Source organism: Nematolebias whitei, chromosome 12, assembly GCF_014905685.2.
Source record: "Nematolebias whitei isolate Nwh7 chromosome 12, NemWhi1, whole genome shotgun sequence".
Lineage (NCBI taxonomy): Eukaryota > Metazoa > Chordata > Actinopteri > Cyprinodontiformes > Rivulidae > Nematolebias > Nematolebias whitei.
The window spans coordinates 36,635,670-36,657,135 of record NC_056509.1 but is presented as its reverse complement, the minus strand read 5'-3'; the positions used below and the strand labels follow the sequence as shown (position 1 = coordinate 36,657,135).

General features: G+C 38.1%; 2 protein-coding genes across 2 annotated transcripts; both read right to left on the bottom strand.

The window, feature by feature from the left end:
* Window positions 1-879: 879 nt before the first annotated feature.
* erh (ERH mRNA splicing and mitosis factor) lies at window positions 880-4,249 on the bottom strand. Its single transcript, XM_037685513.1, has 4 exons — window positions 4,100-4,249; window positions 3,598-3,685; window positions 1,514-1,634; window positions 880-1,439 (listed from the first exon to the last, which is right to left on the bottom strand). Exons 1-4 carry the CDS (start codon window positions 4,100-4,102, stop codon window positions 1,337-1,339), a joined length of 315 nt encoding a protein of 104 aa, XP_037541441.1. The 5' UTR covers window positions 4,103-4,249; the 3' UTR covers window positions 880-1,336.
* Window positions 4,250-5,711: 1,462 nt separating this feature from the next.
* paplnb (papilin b, proteoglycan-like sulfated glycoprotein) lies at window positions 5,712-14,981 on the bottom strand. Its single transcript, XM_037685163.1, has 11 exons — window positions 14,928-14,981; window positions 14,022-14,131; window positions 12,339-12,399; window positions 12,138-12,240; window positions 11,854-11,984; window positions 11,447-11,764; window positions 11,171-11,347; window positions 10,919-11,069; window positions 10,758-10,834; window positions 7,831-8,139; window positions 5,712-6,014 (listed from the first exon to the last, which is right to left on the bottom strand). The coding sequence occupies exons 1-11, from the start codon at window positions 14,979-14,981 to the stop codon at window positions 5,712-5,714; spliced, it is 1,794 nt and encodes a 597-aa protein (XP_037541091.1).
* Between the last annotated feature and the right edge of the window lie 6,485 nt (window positions 14,982-21,466).

Below are 21,466 nucleotides of genomic sequence, written 5' to 3'. Positions count from 1 at the left end.
CAATGCCCTCTTGTCGGTACAGTTTGTACGCTTGCACGTAACGTTAGCTAGCTACGTTAGCTATAACACCTAAAACAATCACTTTTGGAAATAAACTCACCACAGGTCCGCACCGAAAGCATTATTTCACACTTGCGGACAAAAAACACCGTTTCAAATTAAGTAGAAATGTTCTTATTTTTTTTAAATAATACGCCAGCTAACGCTAGTTAGCTGGTATTTCTTCCCCAAGTATTCCGCCATGTTCTGGCTCGGGGCCGCGGAGAGACCATTTCTCTCCCTACTCATATTCAGGCGTACGAAAACTTGTGCAAACTAACAAACTGGAGTAAAATATTTACTTCAAAGCTGCGCTTGACATTACACTGCTATTTGTCATTCATTCCAGACGTGTAGCTCTGATAATTGCTAAGTGCCCCCCTTGAGTTTTCAGCCATCTTGGGTCCCTTCAGAGTCAGTACGGGGTTTCCTGCACGGCAACAACAGGGCAGCCCGCCACATTTAAAGAGACAGTAGCACGCAATAAAGCAGCGGTGATGAGCGGAAAACGCATATCCAGTTAAAACCTACACTGAATAAAATGGAGAAATCATGACAGTGTTTCAAGCCACAGTAACTATATTAAACATATTTTGGCTTCTATACATCTTTTTCCACCCACGTGCATTTTTTCTAGTCAAGACAATATAGTCAAAACAATGAATAATGTGCTGTAATAATTATTTACCAAGAGTGAATGTTAGTCAGAAAAACATTTTATTTAGTTTAACTCAAATACAACAAACAGGAGTTAAAAATCAGACAATACACAAAGTAAATTTTACAAAAAAAATCTACTCTAATGACAAGTATATGGGAAAAGGAAAAAATAAAATGTGGACATTTTTACCTTCTGGATGTTAGCACAAATCTCCACTTTGCTCTAATTCTAAAGTAAATTTGATGCAATCAAAACCCACAACACATCCAGTAAAAATAAAAAAAATAAAAAGGTTTATTTTTGCTTAAACTAATTTATAAAACGTTTCAGACGTGTATCACGTTGGATCTGAAAATTCTTCCTTTTCATAAGTGTAACAAATTAGAAAACTGTCTGAGAATGAGAAGATGCTAACAAGCGAAATGCAACTTCTATATAAACCCCAAATTTCTCACCACACCCCATTTTCCTAACCTACTCTTTTACCAATGTGTAGACAACGTGTGTAGTAAAAATGAAACACCTCTTTTCAGTCTGACAATGTTGTCCTTATACACAGCTCTATTAAGCTCTGCTGTTGCAGAGAAATGTTAACTCTTCAAGAGTGTGAATCAGGACAACATGTCAAATATGCATTTACTTTGCTGCTTGTTGAGCCTGACGCCGCAGCAGGACGTATATCTTTTCCTTAATCCAGTCTTTGTTGTACGGTTGGTATGTTTGAGTATCAGCTCTGTACCTGCATTCAAAGTAGAAAAATAGAGATCAACACAATAAAAACATTCCCAATGTTAACCTGAAATCTATACTTACACAAGACAGCTCAGGTCTGCCAAGTCGTCAATGAAGTCAAACAATTGACTGATGTCATATGTAATGGATGGACTGTTTGGATTCATCCTCTTCAGATGCTCTTCGTACATTTTGCAAACACCTGAAAGAAAAGTGCAGAATGGGGTGACGGTAGGCACAACAGTTTGCAACAGTGCAAGTTAAAAGAACACATCTTAACATATGCAGATGACTCTAAAGGGCTGATAGGGCGGTGATCTAACAATGTTCAGAGATAGTGCCAAAAGTGCCAAGATGGTTGTGCTCAGCCGAGCGGCAGCTTCACAGGCTCCCAGTGAAAGTTTTCCGCTTTGCCTCAATCTTTTTCTTTTCGCACCTACACTGCACATCCATGGTACGGGTATGATAATGACACACTTGTGGAGTTTTCTGTGTCGCTGTCTTGCCTTCGTGGTTCAGTCCTTCCAGGCTCAGTCCTGTCATGGTGGCTGTCTCCATGATCCTCCATCTGCCTGCATGGACCGAACTCTACGGACCTGTTCAGTCTTGCGGGGAAACCTTGGACATTTTCTGTTTGCCGGACCCAGTTCTGGAGGGCAGTCTGGAAGGGCAGCTGCTGCGGGACTTGGTATAATCATGCTGCTGATCTGCTAATGCTGCTAACAACACGTCGCTAACCAAACCACACCGCTAACGGGACCATGTTGCTGAGAAACCTCATTGCTAACTGAACCTTACTGCTAACAGTATCATGCTGCTAACTGGACCATGTTGATAAGATGACCTCACTGTCATCAGAACCACTCTACAATTTTTTTTTTCACTTTTGGAGCCTTGTTTTTGTATTTTTGTTGCATGCTTCGATATAGCTGAACCGACCTTATGAGAATCGTGCTTCTGTTGTCCGGTGTATTGTTTTGCACTATTAGTGACTAGCGTATGTCTCAGATCATTTAGCGTACTGTTGGGCATTCGTTTAGCGTATATCTTAGTTTATATCTTAGATCCTTATTTACAGTTTCTTTTTACATTTTGTTCAAAGTAACTGGGACCCTTTGTGCACCATTTCGTTCCACCTCATGTACCACGTGATGCAAATGACAATAAAGAAACCACGACTTGAGATAGATACAAGACTAAAAACTGAAAAGTAAATTAAGCTACAAGTTAGTTAAAACTGCATATGTGCAATACATTCCTTAATGTCTGTGAGATGTGTGCCTTTAAAAGTAACATTTATATAATTCTAAATTTATTTAACTTGAAATTATACATTTGCCATCGAGTTTTTATACTAACTGTGGCCACCAGATGCTTCTAAACCATAAAAATACTTTCAAAGCTCCTATAATTGACTATTACAGTTCCTGCTCCAGGATGTATTTGCACCAAATAAACTGTAGTCAATTGTAGTTTAAAACACTGTTTTTAAAGGATCTTTATTCAAGACCTACTACAAAGAAGAGGACTGTCATAGATTGAGAAGAACTATCTGAAAACACTCCAGTTGATTAATATAAAGTAACTGTCTAATGATTGTTGGGGGGTAATTTTCACTTCTTTATCACAAACGGGCTAGTTGTTTAATCTAATCAAGTTTTTCATTCATGGTGTGAATACAAATGAGGAAAAAAAATGTCCTTGAATGTAGAATTAGGGGTGCTCAGGAATTCCTATCACCCCAGAGGGCCCCTAAAACTATTTACCGTAGTCCAAAATCAGCTAATTATATTGTGGTAGTAGCCAGTGTAAAGTGATTAAGGTCATTTGTAATAAAAAACAAAAAAAAGATCCAAAAGCGTTGGCAAACTTTTGTAAACTGTGCACTGAATATAGAATAACATGCCATCCATGAACTAAATTTATTTGGACAACTTAATTTCTGTTTTATTAAAACATAACAGTCTTGATTCACTCATACATGTGATTGCATTTGATTTTACTGGCAAACTTTATGTGAAAAAGTAAGCTTTTCCTTTTTAAAACTGCGAAGAAATAGTTTTGAGCGTTCTGATAATGGCGTGGACTAAAACTTCCAATAGTTACAAAAATAATGACAAAAAATGATACTGTATATTGATAATAAAAGTAAACAAAGACATTACCTTCCATGCATTCATTCACTGACTCGTAGTCAGCGTAAGTGCGGCCCTCTGGTCTCTTGGTTGGTTGGACAAGCAAAATTGTGTGCGACTGTAAAACACAAATGGTTAATATTTAAAATAATGCATGACGCTTTCTTTGCTTCACACAAAATTAAGTCAAATGAGAGCTTTTCGACACGCTTTCTTGCTCAGGAAACACATTGCGTTACGTTCAGTCGTTCCACTGAATGACCACTTTCAACGGAAAATATGCTCAGGCTAAATTCATTGATATTCTAAAATTCCGCCAAACGTTATGTAATCCTAATAAATATGTCGGAGATAAAGATGATTTAACGAGACGCTAATTTAAGTACTAACTGAATACTGCAATGGATAACAGTTACCAACTATGCTAGTTAGCGTCAGTCTCGCAACTAGCTTGTTAGCTTAGCCTCAACAGAATGACTTGGGTTCATAAGGAAAATTGTACCTTTTAAAACTTGAAACAAAGCACACTTACCATATCTGTACTCACTTTACACCCTCTAGGTTTTAAGAAATGTAAAACTGGGAAAAAAAAGACTTATTTACGACTCGATTTATCGTGCAGTTCACAGGTTCTAGAAAAAGCAGTCAGCGGAAATGAGGTAAAGATGCTTCCGGTTGTGATGTGGGTACAGTTTTTCAGAATAAAGATTTTAGTTCAAAGTAAAAGTCCCGTTTTGACGACATTTTCAGTCTATTTCTTATTCTTCTTTCTTCTGTTTCTTATTCTTTTTCTTATTATATACATATTTTTAGTTAAATTTATCACATTTTTAGTAAAGCAGAAAACAAACAAAGTAAATAACTAGTTAATAACTAGTATTTGTGGCTTATTTTGTTGCTCTGTAACCCATAAAATATTGTTATAGCCATGTTACTTTTGTCTTTAGAAATATTTCTGTTATTAAAAACATTATGCAACTTACATTTTATCAACTGGCAAGGATCCAATGTCATAACTGTTTCTGAAATTTAAATGGCTGAACTTTGGATTTCAACATATGACAAATTAGAACTAAATAATAATAATAATAATAATTTGCAGTTAAACAATTTACAAACTAAATCAGATTAAATGTTGTAGTTTTCTTTCGTAAATTTAAATTCAGATTCAGACAATTTTATGTATCCCAAAGCACAGTTCAGTTTTTCAGTTTCCAGATTTCCACCCATACACATAAGGTATATATGCTCATATAACTAAAAGTTATAACAACAACCAACAAAACAAACAACCAAAAAATCATTAAAAGTATTAAACATATATATTGCACAATAACAAATCAACAGACATCAGCGTCACAATTTGTGGTAAAGTTGCAGTAAATAACTTAGAGCTATATGCTGCCATCAAGGTTAAGAAGCCTGATGGCAGAAGGAAAAAAAAAGGGTGAGACATTCTGTTTGTCTTCCTGCGGTGCACTAAAGCAACGACAGGTCAGATAGTAGCATGTCAAATAAACTTAAAAGTAAAGTATATAAAGTCTAATAAAAAAAAACATTGCATGAGTAAAGACCAAAAATATCACAAAACACAAGTCGCAAGATATTTATTAATGAGACTTTATTAACTGCATTTATTATTTAACCACAGTAAACACTGTTACCCTGCAATTACACATTACTCAAAAAACAAAATTACAGAGGACTGAAGAAAACATCAAAAATAAATTTGTCAAGACTGAGAAAACATGGAGTACTGAAAGAAACCACTTTAGTTCATTTATAATGAAGTATTTGGAAATACTGGGTGCACCGCATGTAGGATAATGCATCTCTCATGTCTCATGTCCGGTTTTACTGGATTTTAAAATAATAAAAAAAATTGTCAAGGATGGACTTAAAAAAGATAGAAGAGCAGTTAAAATGGAAACAAATACTGTCAGCTCATTAAAAAGCTTGTAAAATAATTGTACAATTGCACTTTTAAAATTCACAGAATAGTTTCACTCTTGGGGAGAAATTAAGACTTTTGCAAAAATACTGTATGTCTATCAAAACTATTGTCACTCAATACAATCTATTTTTTTCAATTCACTCTATCAATTTGTGTGCAAGTCTTGTGTGATTTAGATCATGTGTGCTGTCTATGCTGTGTACAGGAGACGGGCACGTTGAGCTCTTGTTCTTGCAATGCTACCAATTGATCCTCTTGGGGTCACCCTCATGGGTGCAGGCTCCCTCTCTCCATCGCCACACGCTCTCTGGCATGCTTCCAGGGAGATAAAGTTATTGGCGTTGCCATGGCAGCCGCCATACCAGAACTCCTTACATTTGCCAGTGCCATTGTCATAGGTGAACCGCACCGTCCACGTTTCACATGCACCCTCGTCACGAGGCAGGAAGCACGCGTTGCCAGTTGGTGAATCAACAGGTCGCAATGGCTGATACTGTTTTGATATGGAAAAAAAAGGACACGTTAATCATTTTTAAGATAATATGTTACAGCTCCAATATCTACATTTATTTCTGTTTAAAATGTTTTAAATTTTCATCCAATGAAAGTAATAATCATAAAACTTTCTACACTTTGTACAATATTCCAGCAAACATATTCCCAATAAGAAAATATGTTTTTAATTTTTTTAAACTCCAACTTTTGGCTTAATTTTTATACTTTTAAAAGATGGACATATGTAACCCACATGATTTAATTATAGCATCACTGAACTTAGTCAGACTTGGCAAAGTTTTTTCATGCCCACATAAAATAAACTGTGTGCTAAGGACAACTGCCTTAATAATTTGTGTTGTAAAATAAATATTTGTTTGCACAATATAGCCACTATGAAAAAAAAAAAGGTTTGTTCCCTACTTCAGTTGTCTGATACTCAGGACATCCAGCCCTTCCATCTCCTTGAGCTGGTGTGACTCCATCCAAACAACAGCCATACCTAGGAACATTTTTTTAAATGTATTAGTTAGTTTGTTTAAGAAACCATTGAAACATTTATCAGTTTTAAAGATGGGATGTATGCATCATGTTACCTGCTTTGGGCACAGTCGTCTGTTACACAGCCCTGGTTCCTGGGTCCTGTTGCAGAGGTACTACCATCAGGACAGCAGCCGTAAAAAGACTGTGCACAATGAGGACCTATGACAGGAGGGTAAAGATGGTGCTCAGTGTGTGTCTGGCCTTGAAGCTAAAGCAAGCAAATGTAAAGTCAATCATCCTGTTACTGCTTGAAATACTCTTCATATGACTGTAGACTATGTAGGAATATAGATTTTGCACATGGTTATTAAATTGCTTGATTTGTTTCTAGTACATACAGTACAATAAATATAGCCTTTAACAATACTGTGGCTGAAAAACAGCATAGGCTTAGTGTTTTTTGAGTGAAAGTAGTAAAAGTCAATGCAAAGTCTAAGTACAATTTTTTTTTCAGAATTTCAAAATATATATATTTTTTCAAACATACTGCAAACACTAACTTTGTTTTATATATTTTACCCATCTCACACATACTTTGCATGCAGTTACATGCAAAATAAAAGAAAAATAATATATACTTTGCATACCTGTAGGGTCTTCTGGACTATGAGGTACAAATCTTATGATATTTCTAAATGCCCCCTGGTTTTGAATACTTGGGACCGCTGGAAAATGAAAAGAAAAGTGAAAAAAGTGCCAAAAAGCACTACTCACGCTGATCAAAATACACTTCCAGGTAGTTTTTCTCACTTTGTACTCCTGGACAAGGCTGCACGTTGCACGATTCTACAGAAGTTGGTCTGCTGGCTGATCCACATTGATCCTCAGGGTAAGGGTTCAGATCTGTATCAAAACAGCCAACTTTCCTCTCTCTCACACCCCCACCACAACTTCTCGTGCACTGTGGAGACAAAATAAGAATATTTTGCAGCTTTAAAAGTCTTGTTGCAGTCCACAATACATTTGATCCCTCCGCACTTACAAGTCCATATTCTGTCACATGCCAGGTTATGTGAGTGTGGCAGGCAGGTCTGCGGCAGAACCGGACAGAAGCAGGTTTTGCGAGTCCTGTGCAGGCGTGATCGGGCAGATGTTCCCCTCTTGGTCCCCTACAGTTCACCTCTCTTGTCTGCTGTCCTTCCCCACAGGTTACTGAGCACTGACAGTCACACACAATATATTCCAATCACAGTTGTAATGCAGCAGCAAAATAATATGTATATTAAAAAAAAAAAAAAAAAAAAAAAGGTTCCCTGCTGTGAGATACAAACCACACTGAAGCTGGAGACACTGTACTCTGCAGCAGCACATGGGTGCATGTTGCAGGCCTGCTGACTCGGCGGCCTCTGCAGGCGCTGGGCAATGCAATAAGACTCATCCGCCACCTGGGGGGTTGATGGGTCCTGAACCAAACACTCCACGCTGCGATACTGTATCCCTCCATCACAGGTGGCAGAGCACTCGCCGTAGTCACCAGTACCGTAGATGTATGTGAGCGCCTCTCGTGGATGAGGAGCAACAGGAACAGGAGTAGAAGAATGAACAGTGCCGGTGTCACGATCCTCACTGGTAAACTGTCTCTGAGTGGAAAATTACAAAGGTACAAATGATAAAAATCTTAGTACCACTTTACGATAAGGCTCCCCTTATAGATGACTAATAAATAGTTTATAGATATGTTATTAATTCCTCTATAAACACTTTATAAATAATTAATAACTGTTTATTATGCATTAATTAAGGGTGACAGAGAGACAAAACTGACCAGTTTCTTGCCAAATATTGAGCCAAATCTGCCACCTATATATTCCATCTAGAGTTGTTATATTGAACATTTCAGACCTAATTTTTTAGGATATAATATTAGTTGTACATACTTATAATGCGGTAATAAAAGTACAATATTATATGCTAAAGAACTAGGATTACAAATGCTTATTGTGCTTATAAGGTAGTAACTTAGTCTGAAATGTTTAAAACAACTCCAGATGAAATATATAGGTGAACAGATTTGGCTCACTATTGGCAAGAACCTGGTCAGTTTTGTCTGTCTGTCACCCTTAATTAATGTATAATAAGCAATTATTAATTATTTATAAAGTGTTTATAGAGGAATTAATAACGTATCTATTAGCCGTCTATAAGGAGAGCCTTATTGAAAGTGGTACCAAAATCTTTGTCAAGTATCTGAATGTTGTCTTGGACCATAATCTTCCTAGAAAGAGCTTTGAAGTTTATTACAATTTAAATTTTGCCTTAAAAAGTAGGACATAAATAAATAAATAAACCAACAAGGCTAATGTGATTCTTACTCCAGGTGTTTGGAACTCAGGACATCCAGTCCTTCCAAATCCTTGCGCTGGTGTCACTCCATCCAGACAACATCCATACCTGAGGAGGAGAGACAAGAAGGAAACAGTTTATTGAGCCAAAATGAATTCCTTCATTTATTTTACATGCAGGCAGCACGGTGGCACAACTGGTAGAGCTGCTGCCTCTCAGCGAGCAGGTCCCTGGTTCAAACCCCGGTCCAGGAGCCTTTCTGGGTGGAGTTTGCATGTTCTCTCCGTGCATGCGTGGGTTTTCTCCGGGTACTCCGGTTTCCTCCCACAGTCCAAAAACATGCATGTTAGGCTGATTGGTAACTCTAAATTGTCCCTAGGTGTGAGAGAGAGAGTGAATGGTTGTTTGTCTCGTTTGTCTCTATGTGGCCCTGTGATGGACTTGTGACCCGTCCAGGGTGTACCCCGCCCCTCGCACAGTGATTGCTGGACATGGGCACCAGCGACCCCCGTGACCCAAAAATGGAATAAGCGGGTAAAGAAAATGGATGGATGGATTTTACATGCATGTCAGAGAATTGGAACAATTCACCTGCTGTGATCACAGTCGTCTGAAAAACAGCCTTGGCTCCTAGGTCCAGTTGCAGAGGTATGACCATCAGGACAGCAGCCGTAGAATGATTGGGCACAATGAGGACCCATCACAGGCGGGTATGGGTCCGGCTCACTGTGTGTGTCTGGTCTTGAAGCTATGAATAAAAGCCGTTCAACATGAAGTCAAATTCATCCTTTCTATGAATGTTCTTAACTTGTTCAAATACTGTAAAAGAGCACTGTTTTAAAGAGAGAAATACTTCTTCAAAACCTATTTATCAACATAACTAAACTAAAATTAAAAGTCTAGCATTCGTGGAAAAAAGCCATATAACCCACTGCCTTTCAAGCCAGAATTTTAGACTTAAATTATCTTGTGTTGAGAAGTGACAGAGTTTGGTCAAACCTTGAAAATAACGTTATGTGCAATGTTGTGAATTGGCTCAGAATATGTGTTATGAATGCTTCTCAGCTACGATATAAAATATTAGCTCAATTAGCTGTAAAACTGACTGAATTATAGCCACTTACGCCCTCTGTATGCTGAGTAGGCTGTGGCAGACACATTGAACGGGTTGACTTCAATAGTTAATCCATTCTAATTGTACATTCAGTGAATATATACTGAAAGTTTGATCAAAACTTGCTAATTGGTTCATAAGATATTTTGCTAACAGACAGTCTGAGTTGCTTTGCCAGCCATTGTGAACTGGGCTGACTCTCAGAGCTAATTAGATTTAGATGTTCAGCTAATAATTACTTTCTACAAATGTCATGACATTTTGTACAGATGGTCATGGGATTTTTTAAATAATAAACAAATGCACGACCCCCCCCCTCCCCCCACCAACCCACACACACACACACACACACAGAGGCAGACAATCTTGTTTCTAAAAGGCGCTATACAAGTACAGTCCATTTACCATTTATATACTGTATATATATATATATACTTTGTATATATATATATACAGTATATATATATATATATATACTATATATATATATATATATATATATATATATATGTGTGTGTGTATACACACACAGTAGATATATTTATGGATAGATGGATAGATGGATAGATAGATGGATAGATGAACAAAATCAAGGTGTCTGTAGCAACTACTGCACTTTTTTTTTCTTTGCTCGAAGATAGATTTAATCAACAATGACTTTAACTGTATAAAAACAATTGGGCATCATAATTTCTTTTAACAATGTACACATTTTATTCACCTCAGCAATCCATGCTCAAGGCTACAAACAAGAAAATGAAAGTAAGAGAATACATTTATACTAATCACATTAGCTGTCACTGCACCTGTAGGTTCGTGAGGTTGAAATCCTCTCATGGTGCTTCTCTCCGTGTCTGGATTCTGAACACTTGGAACCACTACAGAGAAAAGAATGGTTAACATATGAAAACAGCACAAATAAAACCTTCACTAAATCTGTTTCAGGTTTATATGTGGCTCACTTTGTGCTCTGTGACAGGGTTGTGAATTGCATGTTTCCACAGACGAGGGTCTGCTGGCTGGTCTGCATCGATCCTCGGGATAAGGGTTCAAATCTGTATCAAAACAGGCAACTTTCCTCTCTCTCACACCACCACCACAGCTTCTGCTGCACTGTGGAGACAGGACAGGGTAATAATGTGGAACTTCAGCAGCTGTGAATGCTGTTTTTGGAGTAAAAATAAAATGTTTTTTTTTTTTTCGACTTCACTTACAAGTCCATATTCTGTCACATGCCAGGTTATGTGAGTGTGGCAGGCGGGTCTGCGGCAGGTCCGGACAGAAGCAGGTTTTGCAAGTCCTGTGCAGGCATGATCAAGCAGATGTTCCCCTCTTGGTCCCATACAGATCACCTCTCTTGTCTGCTGTCCTTCTCCACAGGTTACTGAGCACTGACAGTCACACACAATATATTCCAGTCTCCATCACAGTTGTAATGCAGCAGCACATGAATTTAATATTTAAAATATAAACTGCTGTGAGATACAAACCACACTGAAGCTGGAGACACTGTACTCTGCAGCAGCACATGGGTGCATGTTGCAGGCCTGCTGACTCGGCGGCCTCCGCAGGCGCTGAGTGATACAGTTGGACTCGTCTACCACCTGATGGGGTGTCGATGGGTCCTGAACCAAACACTCCACGCTGCGATATTGCATCCCTCCATCACAGCTGGCAGAGCACTCTCCGAAGACACCAGCACTGTATGTGTATGTGAGTGTCTCTCGTGGATGAGGAGCAACAGGAACAGTGAACTGAACAGGGCTTGTGTCGTTATCTAAGCCCATAAAGTCTTCATGGTCCAATAACTGGAAAAAAAAATCAATCAATATCAGTTGATCAGTTGAAATATGTATTTTTTTAATCTTAGAGTTTAAAGCTTGACTCCCAGTCTCACCCTGCAGATCCCATCCACACAGATGTCAGCCCGTCCCACATAACAGGGAGTCCCATCAACCACTGTAGGCCTGTGTCGGTAAAAGAAGTTTTCCCCTCTTGGGACGCAGTTCAGCTCACATGGGTTGGATGCTGGAAGATTCAAGGAACATGAATCCAAAACCTGATCAAATGTTTTCTGCAATTAAGTCTAGAAAATGCTGTCGTTTGAAACAACACAGTGTATAGAAGGCAGGAAGAGGCAGAGAGGAACTCCAGAAATGTTGCTCTGAAAAGTCAGCACACCTCCATAATAAGGCTCCCATGTGTGACGTTTCCCTTGAAAGTCCACTCTGTCGAACTCAGAACATTGCTCCTCTCTGAAGTTTCTTGATCCAACTGGACACGCCTGTCACAACAGATAATACGGAGTCCTGTATGTTCAAGATGTGGCATATTGTAGTTGTGTGCAAATGATTTTTTTTAAAAAGGTTGAAGTATAATTACTTGTGTATTACACGTCCGGAATGATTTGGAGGATCCCACACAGTTGTGTCCTCCATCTATCCTGCAGGACAGACAACATTTTAATCATCCAATGTGCATTATATAAAAAATATTTCCAAATATGAGCATAAAAGGTGGAAAATAAAATGTAAATATGATGATTTTTTTTTTTTCCTCTGGCTCTCGCTCAAGGCGGACGCATTCTCCTCTTTCTCCTCCTTTGCTCTCTGTGTGTCTCAGAGCTCCTGGTACACACCTCCAAATGAAAAATACTATTATGGATCTGGTGAACTGGACTTTCAATGCAATCGACAAAATCTTTTCAACAAAACGACAGGGTCCTGGAGAACCCTCTAGTCCGGCTAAGACTCACGCTGCAGGGTACGTAGAGATCCGTGGGGAGTTTGGCAGCTGATGTGTCTCTCAGTTCTGTCTCAGAAGGACGCTGAAGACATTTATATAATTGGATTTATGATAGCAGGGGTTCTGCTCTTTGACATCGGTGAGGCTCTGTTGTATTGACTCTTGAAGAAGACTTCGGCAGCAGTTTCGGCCATGGCTTCCAAGTCTGTGTGAAGGTTTGGTTCGTGCTATGAGTACTCAAAATCAGCTGATTTACGAGCTAAACCATAAGATGGAGGCGATTTGTGAGAAGTGCAGGCCACCTGCGACTCCTAGGACTCGTCAGCATGTTGGGATTGACCTTGAGAAAGGCTCATAACACGGATCAGTGGAGTGAAATACCCATAAATTTGGCCATTTTGGACTGGGAAAGTTCCAGCAGGACTCAAGACTGATGAGAAAAAAATAGACTGCCCGAAGAAAATCAACAATTGTGGCTTATCTGAATCTGACTCCCCCGTTTGGCCTCGGATGCGAGCCGACTATCAAATTTTTCCTGTGACATGGGTAACTAGTAACTAGGGACAAAGCTTTGTCTATCGGGTTTACTGGTAGAGTTTTTTGATTTCTCAAAACATGTCCTGATAGGACAAGATGCGAAAAGATCTTTTTTGTAATACCACATTCCATCCTCATGGCTCTTACCTTTTTCTATCTAAAAGTATTCTGATAAAGAATAAAGGGCTGCACTATTATGGCAGCAGCAACGTGCACTCTGGCTATCTTTCGGACGACCGTATAAACATAATTTCACTGTATACCGGTACAATGATAAAAAAGCTTATTCTGTAACAGTTTACTATGCTATATTTAGTTATAAATGATAACTCTAATTATCTATAAGAAATATGAATGTATTATGCATGTCGTGATCTGCGTCTTGTTTTATTTAGTTTTCAGTGATTTTTGCTGTATTTGTATTTCAGCTTCCCCGGTGTTTTTCCCCTCGTGTCGTTCAGCTCGTGCCTCTCCCCTCACCTGTTCCTCATTGTCTTTCCAGATGTTATCAGTTCTCCCTCCTTAGTTTCACCTATAAAGTCATTTTTCTCATTTGTGTCCGTGCGTTGTGCTCCCAAGCCATCCATGTTCATTTCCTCAGAGTCTTCTGGTGTTTTTGGTTTTAAGTAAACTGCCACGTCAGCCTTTTGTTTTCATGTTCAATAAATGAGTTTATTTATTTTTTACCTCAGAGTCCTTTGAGCTTCTGTCTGCACTTTGCGTTCCACTCTTACTAAACATGATAATGTAAATATTCTTCATCCAGATATTTCTTTGTCTCACCTTGACGTAATGCACTTCCTGATTCTCATTGCCACTCCGGTGCCACAGGTTCGGCTGCAAGGGCCATAAGCCCCAAACTCTCCCCAGTAGTCATAGACTGGCTGTGTGAGCTAGAAAAATGAAATGGAAAAACACAGCATTGTTTTTGCCTGTGTCATTCACAGGACTCTCACACACCCCAATCATGGCCACCACTAACCACTAACACCCAGTAAGAGCAGGATGAGACTCTAAAATAGAAGCTGAAACTTGCCACAAACCAATTTTAAATACATTGCATAAGAGATTTACAAATGTACAGCGATATATGAACAGAAATCACTGATCCACAACAGGAAGACGACACTTTTAGGCCTTTCCTGCAGATTAATTTTAAATAAATTTTGCTCTCGGTAAATATACATAAATTTGTGTGTTATCAGTGTGACAGTCTCTGTAAATGTTTTTGTTTGAGTGCATTTTTCTGAAAAACTGAATGATTTTCAAGTTAAAGCAACTGCTGCTGCACAAAAAACCCCAAAGCTTTGAAAATAAAGATTCCGGGTGAAATGATGCAACTTTTTTTTCCAAGTCGCCTTATGAAGCTGCATGCATCATCATTTCATTAAATATATATATATATATATATATATATATATATATATATATATATATATATATATATATATATATATATATATATATATATCAAAAGTGAAATATTCAAATATAGATCACAAAACTACAGAAATAACCTGCACATTTATGGACAATAAAACTTGATACATTCACAGTACTGTCAATAAATAACCACAGAACTTTTTTTTTCAAGCACAATCGACTTATTGTGATTTTTATACCTGTAGCAAAGAATTTATATTGACATAAACATCTGTATCAATTGAAGAATGCTAAAATAAGACTCACTGTAAATGCAGGAGCAGCCAGAAAAAGGATGCCCAGGACTTGCAGGATGTTCATGTTCACCTAAAGCTGCTGAAGACAATTAAACGACACAACTTTCAAAGTAAGGCTCTAAATTGAAAACAAACTGGTTCTTTATCATATGGATCTGCACCAATACAAGTTGTAATTTGTGTTGGTGTTTCTTTTGTAATCTTAAATGAATTATGCAAATATGCAAAACAGAAATGAAAATGTGCAAAGCACAGCAAATAAAATCCCTGTGCCGTCTTACCGTCTTCAAGCCGGCTGGTCAGTGCAAAGGACCGTGCACCTACAAGGTGCACAAAGTCTTGGACACGCAGCTTTCTATCTTCAGTTTGGTCTGCTTGCCAGATCTCCAGCCCAGAAAGTGTCAAATTTCATCCATGCAAACAAACTTGGGGTTTTTCCTTTATGCTAAATTGTTTTTTTTACATTGATGTATAGCAAAAAGCTTTTTTTTTTTTTTTAAAGTTATCGTGGATATGTAAATAAATATATGCATGTGCAGTTTTTTACTTTTCTTTCAGCTGCTCTCTTCCTCAGGGATCACCACAGTGAATAAACTCGCCAAGACTTGGCAATTGTTTTTACACCTGATGTCCTTCCTGATGCAACCACAGACCCCCGAGCTACCACAGCCCTCTGTGTGGAGCAGGGAGCTGCTATTTAGGGTGCCCGGGGGAGCAGATGGTGGGGGTTAAGGGCCTTGCTCAGTGTCCTCGGGTGGTTCAAATGATGGCGTAGACAGGTGTAGGTGATTTACCTTTTCCACATCTTGATGTTGTCGGTCCGGGGAGTCAAGCCAGCGATCTCCTTCACGTATATACATTCATATATTTGCTGTAAAGCAATAACGAGAGACAATCCGTGTTCACTGTACTGAAATAACTGAAATAAGTGGAGCAAATTGGCATTTTTGAACACAAAATTTAATAGTTGCACACACAATGATCAACAGGTGGTGCCTAATCAGCTTATTAACAGGTCTCTCTTGAAAATGAGTTCTCGTGGCTCAATGAGACTAACCTGGATAAATAAAGGCTAAATGAAAAAAAAAAAAAATCAGCTTATTAAAAAAAAAGATCTAATCTGAACGAGACCCTAAAACCTCCCGTAATTGTTTTTCATTTTTTTCACAGACTGACCAATGATTGTCCCTTCCACACATCCCATAACCACTAAACACAGAGCAGTGATTCACAGAGAAAGAGCTGCAGGCAGAAAAACACTGCTTTGTGGGCTCGGGTTGGTTTATTTTAGTGAGAAACCACAGAGAAGCGTGTCTGGATGTGTGGAGACAGTGAAATATTGACCAGGAAGCAACATTCAAGTCGCAGAATTTTGTCTAGTCATCGTTATCATCAAGCAGACAAAAATGATACTGCAGTCTTACTTTTAACACAATGTAAAGATACTGGGAATCTATCAGTGCAGCACAGCTGGGGCTTTTCATGTTAAAGATTTGAGTAAAAGACTTTTTAAAGATTACAAATGCCTTTTTAGTCACACACGGTCATCAAATTTGGACATAATAAAGAACACGCACACACAACAAACAATAAATACAATTTCAAACCTTCGTACCTTAATAATTCTAAAATGTATCTCTTTACAAACATGTCCCACACCCCAAAGTCAAAACAAGCCTCCCATGGAGTATTTTTTTAAATCCTATTTGAAATCAAAGTTTGTATCCATCCCCTCAGAGGAGCCGGTTCAGTTTCTCCGTTTCCTTCTCTTTGGCCTCGAAGGCGCTCTTGGTGCCGAGCAACTCCTCCACCGATCCCATCATTTCCTGCAGTTCTCGGGACAGCTCGGCGTAGCTCTCCCTCAGCTCCTGCTGCTGCTTCCTCAGGTCCGCCGCCACCTGCAGCAGCTCGCTGGCCTGATCGCTGCAGCTGCTCCTCAGCTGCTCCACGTCCAACAGCAGCGTCTCCATGTTCTTCGTCACCTGCTCCACCTGGTCCACCGTCGCCTCCAAACCAAAGGAGTCAAATCTCACCGTGGTCAAAGTCTCGATCTCTGGGTTGTCGTTGTCGGGGACCAGGGTCCCATCATCTACCTCTGGCTCGGGCTTTATATCCATCCTCCGTATGTGAGAACACCCAACCAACTGATTCCTCAGATGGACGTCACTTCAGCAGATATCTGAAAGTGAAGGGGAACATTTAGCTGCAGCCAGTGGTATAAAAAGCTAAAGTCGCACTGTTCAACTCTGCCTCTCAGGTGTGCAGAGTTTAAGCTCCTTCTAGGGGGTAAAAATGCACTCCTTACTAATCTCCTTCACTTGTGCACCTGCATGTGATGTGCGCTTAGGAGTTTCAGTGTCCTCCATTTGACACGCAAAGACCTGTAATCCTCTGACCACTTCACTGCCATGACAGTCAGACAGATTAGCCTCCTCAACCTGAAGTCACCGGGGGACGGCCTACAGCAAGGGTGTCCAAAGTGTGGCCCAGGGGCCATTTGTGGCCCTTGGAGTGATTTTGTGTGGCCTACACTTGCAGTTTAAAGATGGTATAATTTTGGCCCATAGGCTTAAGAGATTGATGCAGATGTAGACCTTTTGCAAATTTAATGGTGATAATTTTTTTTTTTTACAATATTTTTAGATTTAACAGCAAAACATGTATAAAATAAAATAAAATGAGCAGTATTAAGCTTAATACAGTCTTTTGGTAATAAATCAACAAAATCAAATAAATTACATTTTAAAAAATGAATTAATAATAGTTTTAAATGTTTTTGATTACAACAATTTAGAACACTGTATCCACTAAAATTTGTCAAATTTGTCCTTTCTACAACATATTGTTTATGAGTTACAAAAATCTCTAAAAATATGTACACTTGTATTATTATTATTATTATTATTAATCATATCATTATTATAGCACGGTGGCACAACTGGTAGAGCTGCTGCCTCTCAACGAGCAGGTCCCTGGTTCAAACCCCAGTCCGGGGGCCTTTCTGGGTGGAGTCTGCATGTTCTCTCCGTGCATGCGTGGGGTTTCTCCGGGTGCTCTGGTTTCCTCCCACAGACCAAAAACATGCATGTTAGACTGATTGGTAACTCTAAATTGTCCCTAGGTGTGAATGAGAGAGTGAATGGTTGTTTGTCTCGTTTGTCTCTATGTGGCCCTGTGATGGACTTGCAACCTGTCCAGGGTGTACCCCGCCCCTCGCACATTGATTGCTGGACATGAGCACCAGCGACTCCGGTGACCCAAAATGGAATAAACGGGTAAAGAAAATGGATGGATGGATATCATTATTATATTTTTTATATTTACATTTTTGTGGCTCGTGACTACTTTCATCTTAAAAGTTTTGGCCCATCTATATAAAAATGTTTGGACACCCCTGATAGACCTTTTACCAATTTAATGATGATAATTTTTTATATAATTTTTAGGTTTAAAAGCAAAATGAATTAAAATATATATATCTCAAAATAAGCACTATTAAGTTTAATACAATCTTTTGGCAATAAATCAATAAAATCAACAAAATTAAATTTAAAACATAAAGTAATAAAATAAATAAAATAATAATAAAATAAATAAAACGTTATTGTTTATGAAGCTTTTAATGTTTTGGATCTACAATAATTTAGAACACCGTCTCCACCAAAATTACCCGTAGTAAATTTAGTCCTTTTGCCAAAATATTGTTTACCCTGAGTTAAAAAACAAAAACAACTAAAAATGTGTACAAATTAATTTATTTATTTATTTCATATTTTTGTGGCTCATGTTTCATTTCATCTTCAAGGTTTTGGCCCACATATAAAAATGTTCGGACACTCCGGCCTACAGTCAGTCACTGAATATAAGATGCAATGAATTAGGGAGGATCCATTTTTACTGAAATTATATATTTTGTTTGTTTGTTTGTTTTGCTCTCTTGCATCAATGTCTCACAAATTGCTGACATCTGCCTAATTAAATAAACTTCTCTTTAAAACTTTTTTGTCACATATTACCGTATTTTTCAAACTATAAGGCGCATTTAAATATCCTTTAATTTTCTCAAAAATCGACAGTGAGCCTTATAATCAGGTGCGTCTTACATATTAATTCTGGTTGTACTTACTGACCTCGAACCGATTTTATGTGGTTATTGTGAATGAGTTGAATAAAATTTGACTTATCTGACTGTTTTGTTTCACTTATTGCACAATGTAATCTGGTGCGCCTTATAGTCCGAAAAATACGGTAATAGATGACATAGAGCACTGCGCAAAAACTTTGTGTCAATCATCTTTTCTTTGATTTCAAGGAGGTAGACTTTAATGTAATGATCTATTAATCTGTTCATCACCCACCGCTGAAGGTGAAGCTCTGATTATGTTTTTGCACATCTGTGTACTCTGTCTGTGGCATTAAAATATATCGTATATAATACATGATATTCTTGCTTAAAACTTTGGCATTAACTGTTATAATGAACACTGTCAGTAAAAATTATCATGAACCACTGAGCTTTTAAAGAAGATTTTAAAAAGTAGCAATTTAATCTACAGTTCAAAGGTTTGTGTGTCAACCTATTTAAAAATGGCTAATTGACAGAAGCTAGCACAAAAATGACTACGACTGTCATTTTATACAAATACTAAGCTAAAACTTGCTGTGCTAGTGCTGGAATTCATCCTCAACACATCCAACTGCAAGCTCTCACAAACAGGGGTGTCAAAAAGGGGGCCAAAATTAAAACATTTTTCAAACTAAGGGCCAATTTCAGAAACTACATTAACTCAAATCAGATACCCAACATATTTTCTTGGTCACAGGTTCCTCAACAAGAGTTTGATTGGTCTCATTTGATGTTCTCTGTTGTGCTTTCAACATCACAATCAAATATTACTGAAAAATTCAAGAGATAGAAGTATTTTACGTTTCACATATCATCTTGAGGGCCAGATAAGATGTCAACAGGGGCCACATTTGTCCCCCGGGCCTTGAGTTTGACACATATGCTTTATGAGTTCAAGCATTGTGTTGTCTACAAGCTTTGATCAACATAAAAATGGTGAAATGTATGTAAACGTATAACTCCATTTCTTCTTAGCATAGGATAATATAAGTTTAAAACTCTGACATAAAAGGCAGTTGGTGATATGAGTTCCTTCAAGAAATGCACAACCTTTAATCTTGAATAGTTCTTTGTTTTCTGAAAAATGCTCTGTTTTAGTTCTTTCTAGTCATTTTCAGTCTGGTATTTAAAAGCATTTAAAACAAACATTTTTTGTTTGTTTGTTAAGACATAATGACTTGTGAATCATTCAGGCATAAAGAGCTCCTAAACTCAAGGGATGAGCCAGTGTTGCACAGCAGTGATCCCCTTTATTTGCTCATAGTGCACGGCTTGTTGTCATGGTCAGGTACACAGACTGGAGAGAGAAAACGCAGCCAATGCTCAAGGAAAACCTTTGAAAATTACTTCAAACAGTTATAGGCTTCCTGCTTTTTCCCTATTTTGATTCTAACTTATTTGTGAAGACTTTTAAATAGTCTGGTTTGGTTGTATTTTTCCCTAAGCCACCTAAGAGTATGAAGAGGAACCCCCTGAAGCGATAAGTAAAACCCACGTGTTCTAAAATGTGTTAAAGACCCAGCAGAAGCCGCTACCCTTTAAATGGCCATAAAGATAAGAAGTCTACATGATGACCTCACTGCCCCAAAACCCGTTATCAAAACCACACAACTGCTCCCAGGAGGCCAGAGTCATGGGGAAACACCTTGTTCTAAAAATGGTGAAAGAAAACAACAGCTGTATGGAAATGAAATGTATCAGAGTACAGAAGGAGTAGTTTAAGACATTATTAGTTTTGATATCTTAAAAAGCTTTTTAGGACATAAGAATGAGAAAATAGTGTTGTAAACAAAACAATTAGAGTTGTAGCTGATGGCTTGAACCTTTTCTAACTGTGTTATGATGAAAAATTATTGAACGTCACAGTTTCACGTTCACTTCACCGTTTTTTTAATGCAAAAAGTCCTGTTATTAAAAAGCAAAACAAAACTTAAAGCAACTAATGAGACATCTTGGATATTTTCCTATGACACAAGTTCAGGTTGACAAAACAGACGAATCAAACTGGAGCAAAAAAAAAAGTGAATGACAAACTATAGCTCTTCAATACAACATTATACAACTTTGCAAAATCATATTGTGGCAAAAATGCTAAAATTACAAACTGCTGTGGTAGGAACAAGTGAATATCTGCACAGCTGTATCTGTGTTTGGTAAACTACGTAGTTAAAATATATAAGACAAAAAATAGTCATACACCAATAAAAACAATTAAATGTCTCTTACTTGTTTCTGTGGCTGTTTATGTTGAGCATCCAGAATGTTACCACACTCGGGCTGTAAATAATCTGCAATGGGTGTGAAGTCAAACCCCTACACAGCTTAGTGGGTCAGCCCACTCACTTCACTGTACTCTAACTGTACTCTAACTGTACTCTAACTGTACTCACTTCACTGTATTGTAATTGTGCTCACTTCACTGT

What these genes read in the sequence shown, in the direction of transcription:
- erh (XM_037685513.1), bottom strand. An exon ending in AGTGAATGAATGCATGGAAG is followed by an intron (nt 1,635 to 3,597) that starts GTAATGTCTTTG and finishes CTTTTCTTTCAG; the next exon opens with GTGTTTGCAAAATGTACGAA. An exon ending in GCAGACCTGAGCTGTCTTGT is followed by an intron (nt 1,440 to 1,513) that starts GTAAGTATAGAT and finishes CTTTGAATGCAG; the next exon opens with GTACAGAGCTGATACTCAAA.
- paplnb (XM_037685163.1), bottom strand. Translation starts at nt 14,981, where the DNA reads ATGAACATCCTGCAAGTCCTGGGCATCCTTTTTCTGGCTGCTCCTGCA. An exon ending in TCCGGACGTGTAATACACAA is followed by an intron (nt 12,241 to 12,338) that starts GTAATTATACTT and finishes CTGTTGTGACAG; the next exon opens with GCGTGTCCAGTTGGATCAAG. An exon ending in ATGGGAGCCTTATTATGGAG is followed by an intron (nt 11,985 to 12,137) that starts GTGTGCTGACTT and finishes TGAATCTTCCAG; the next exon opens with CATCCAACCCATGTGAGCTG.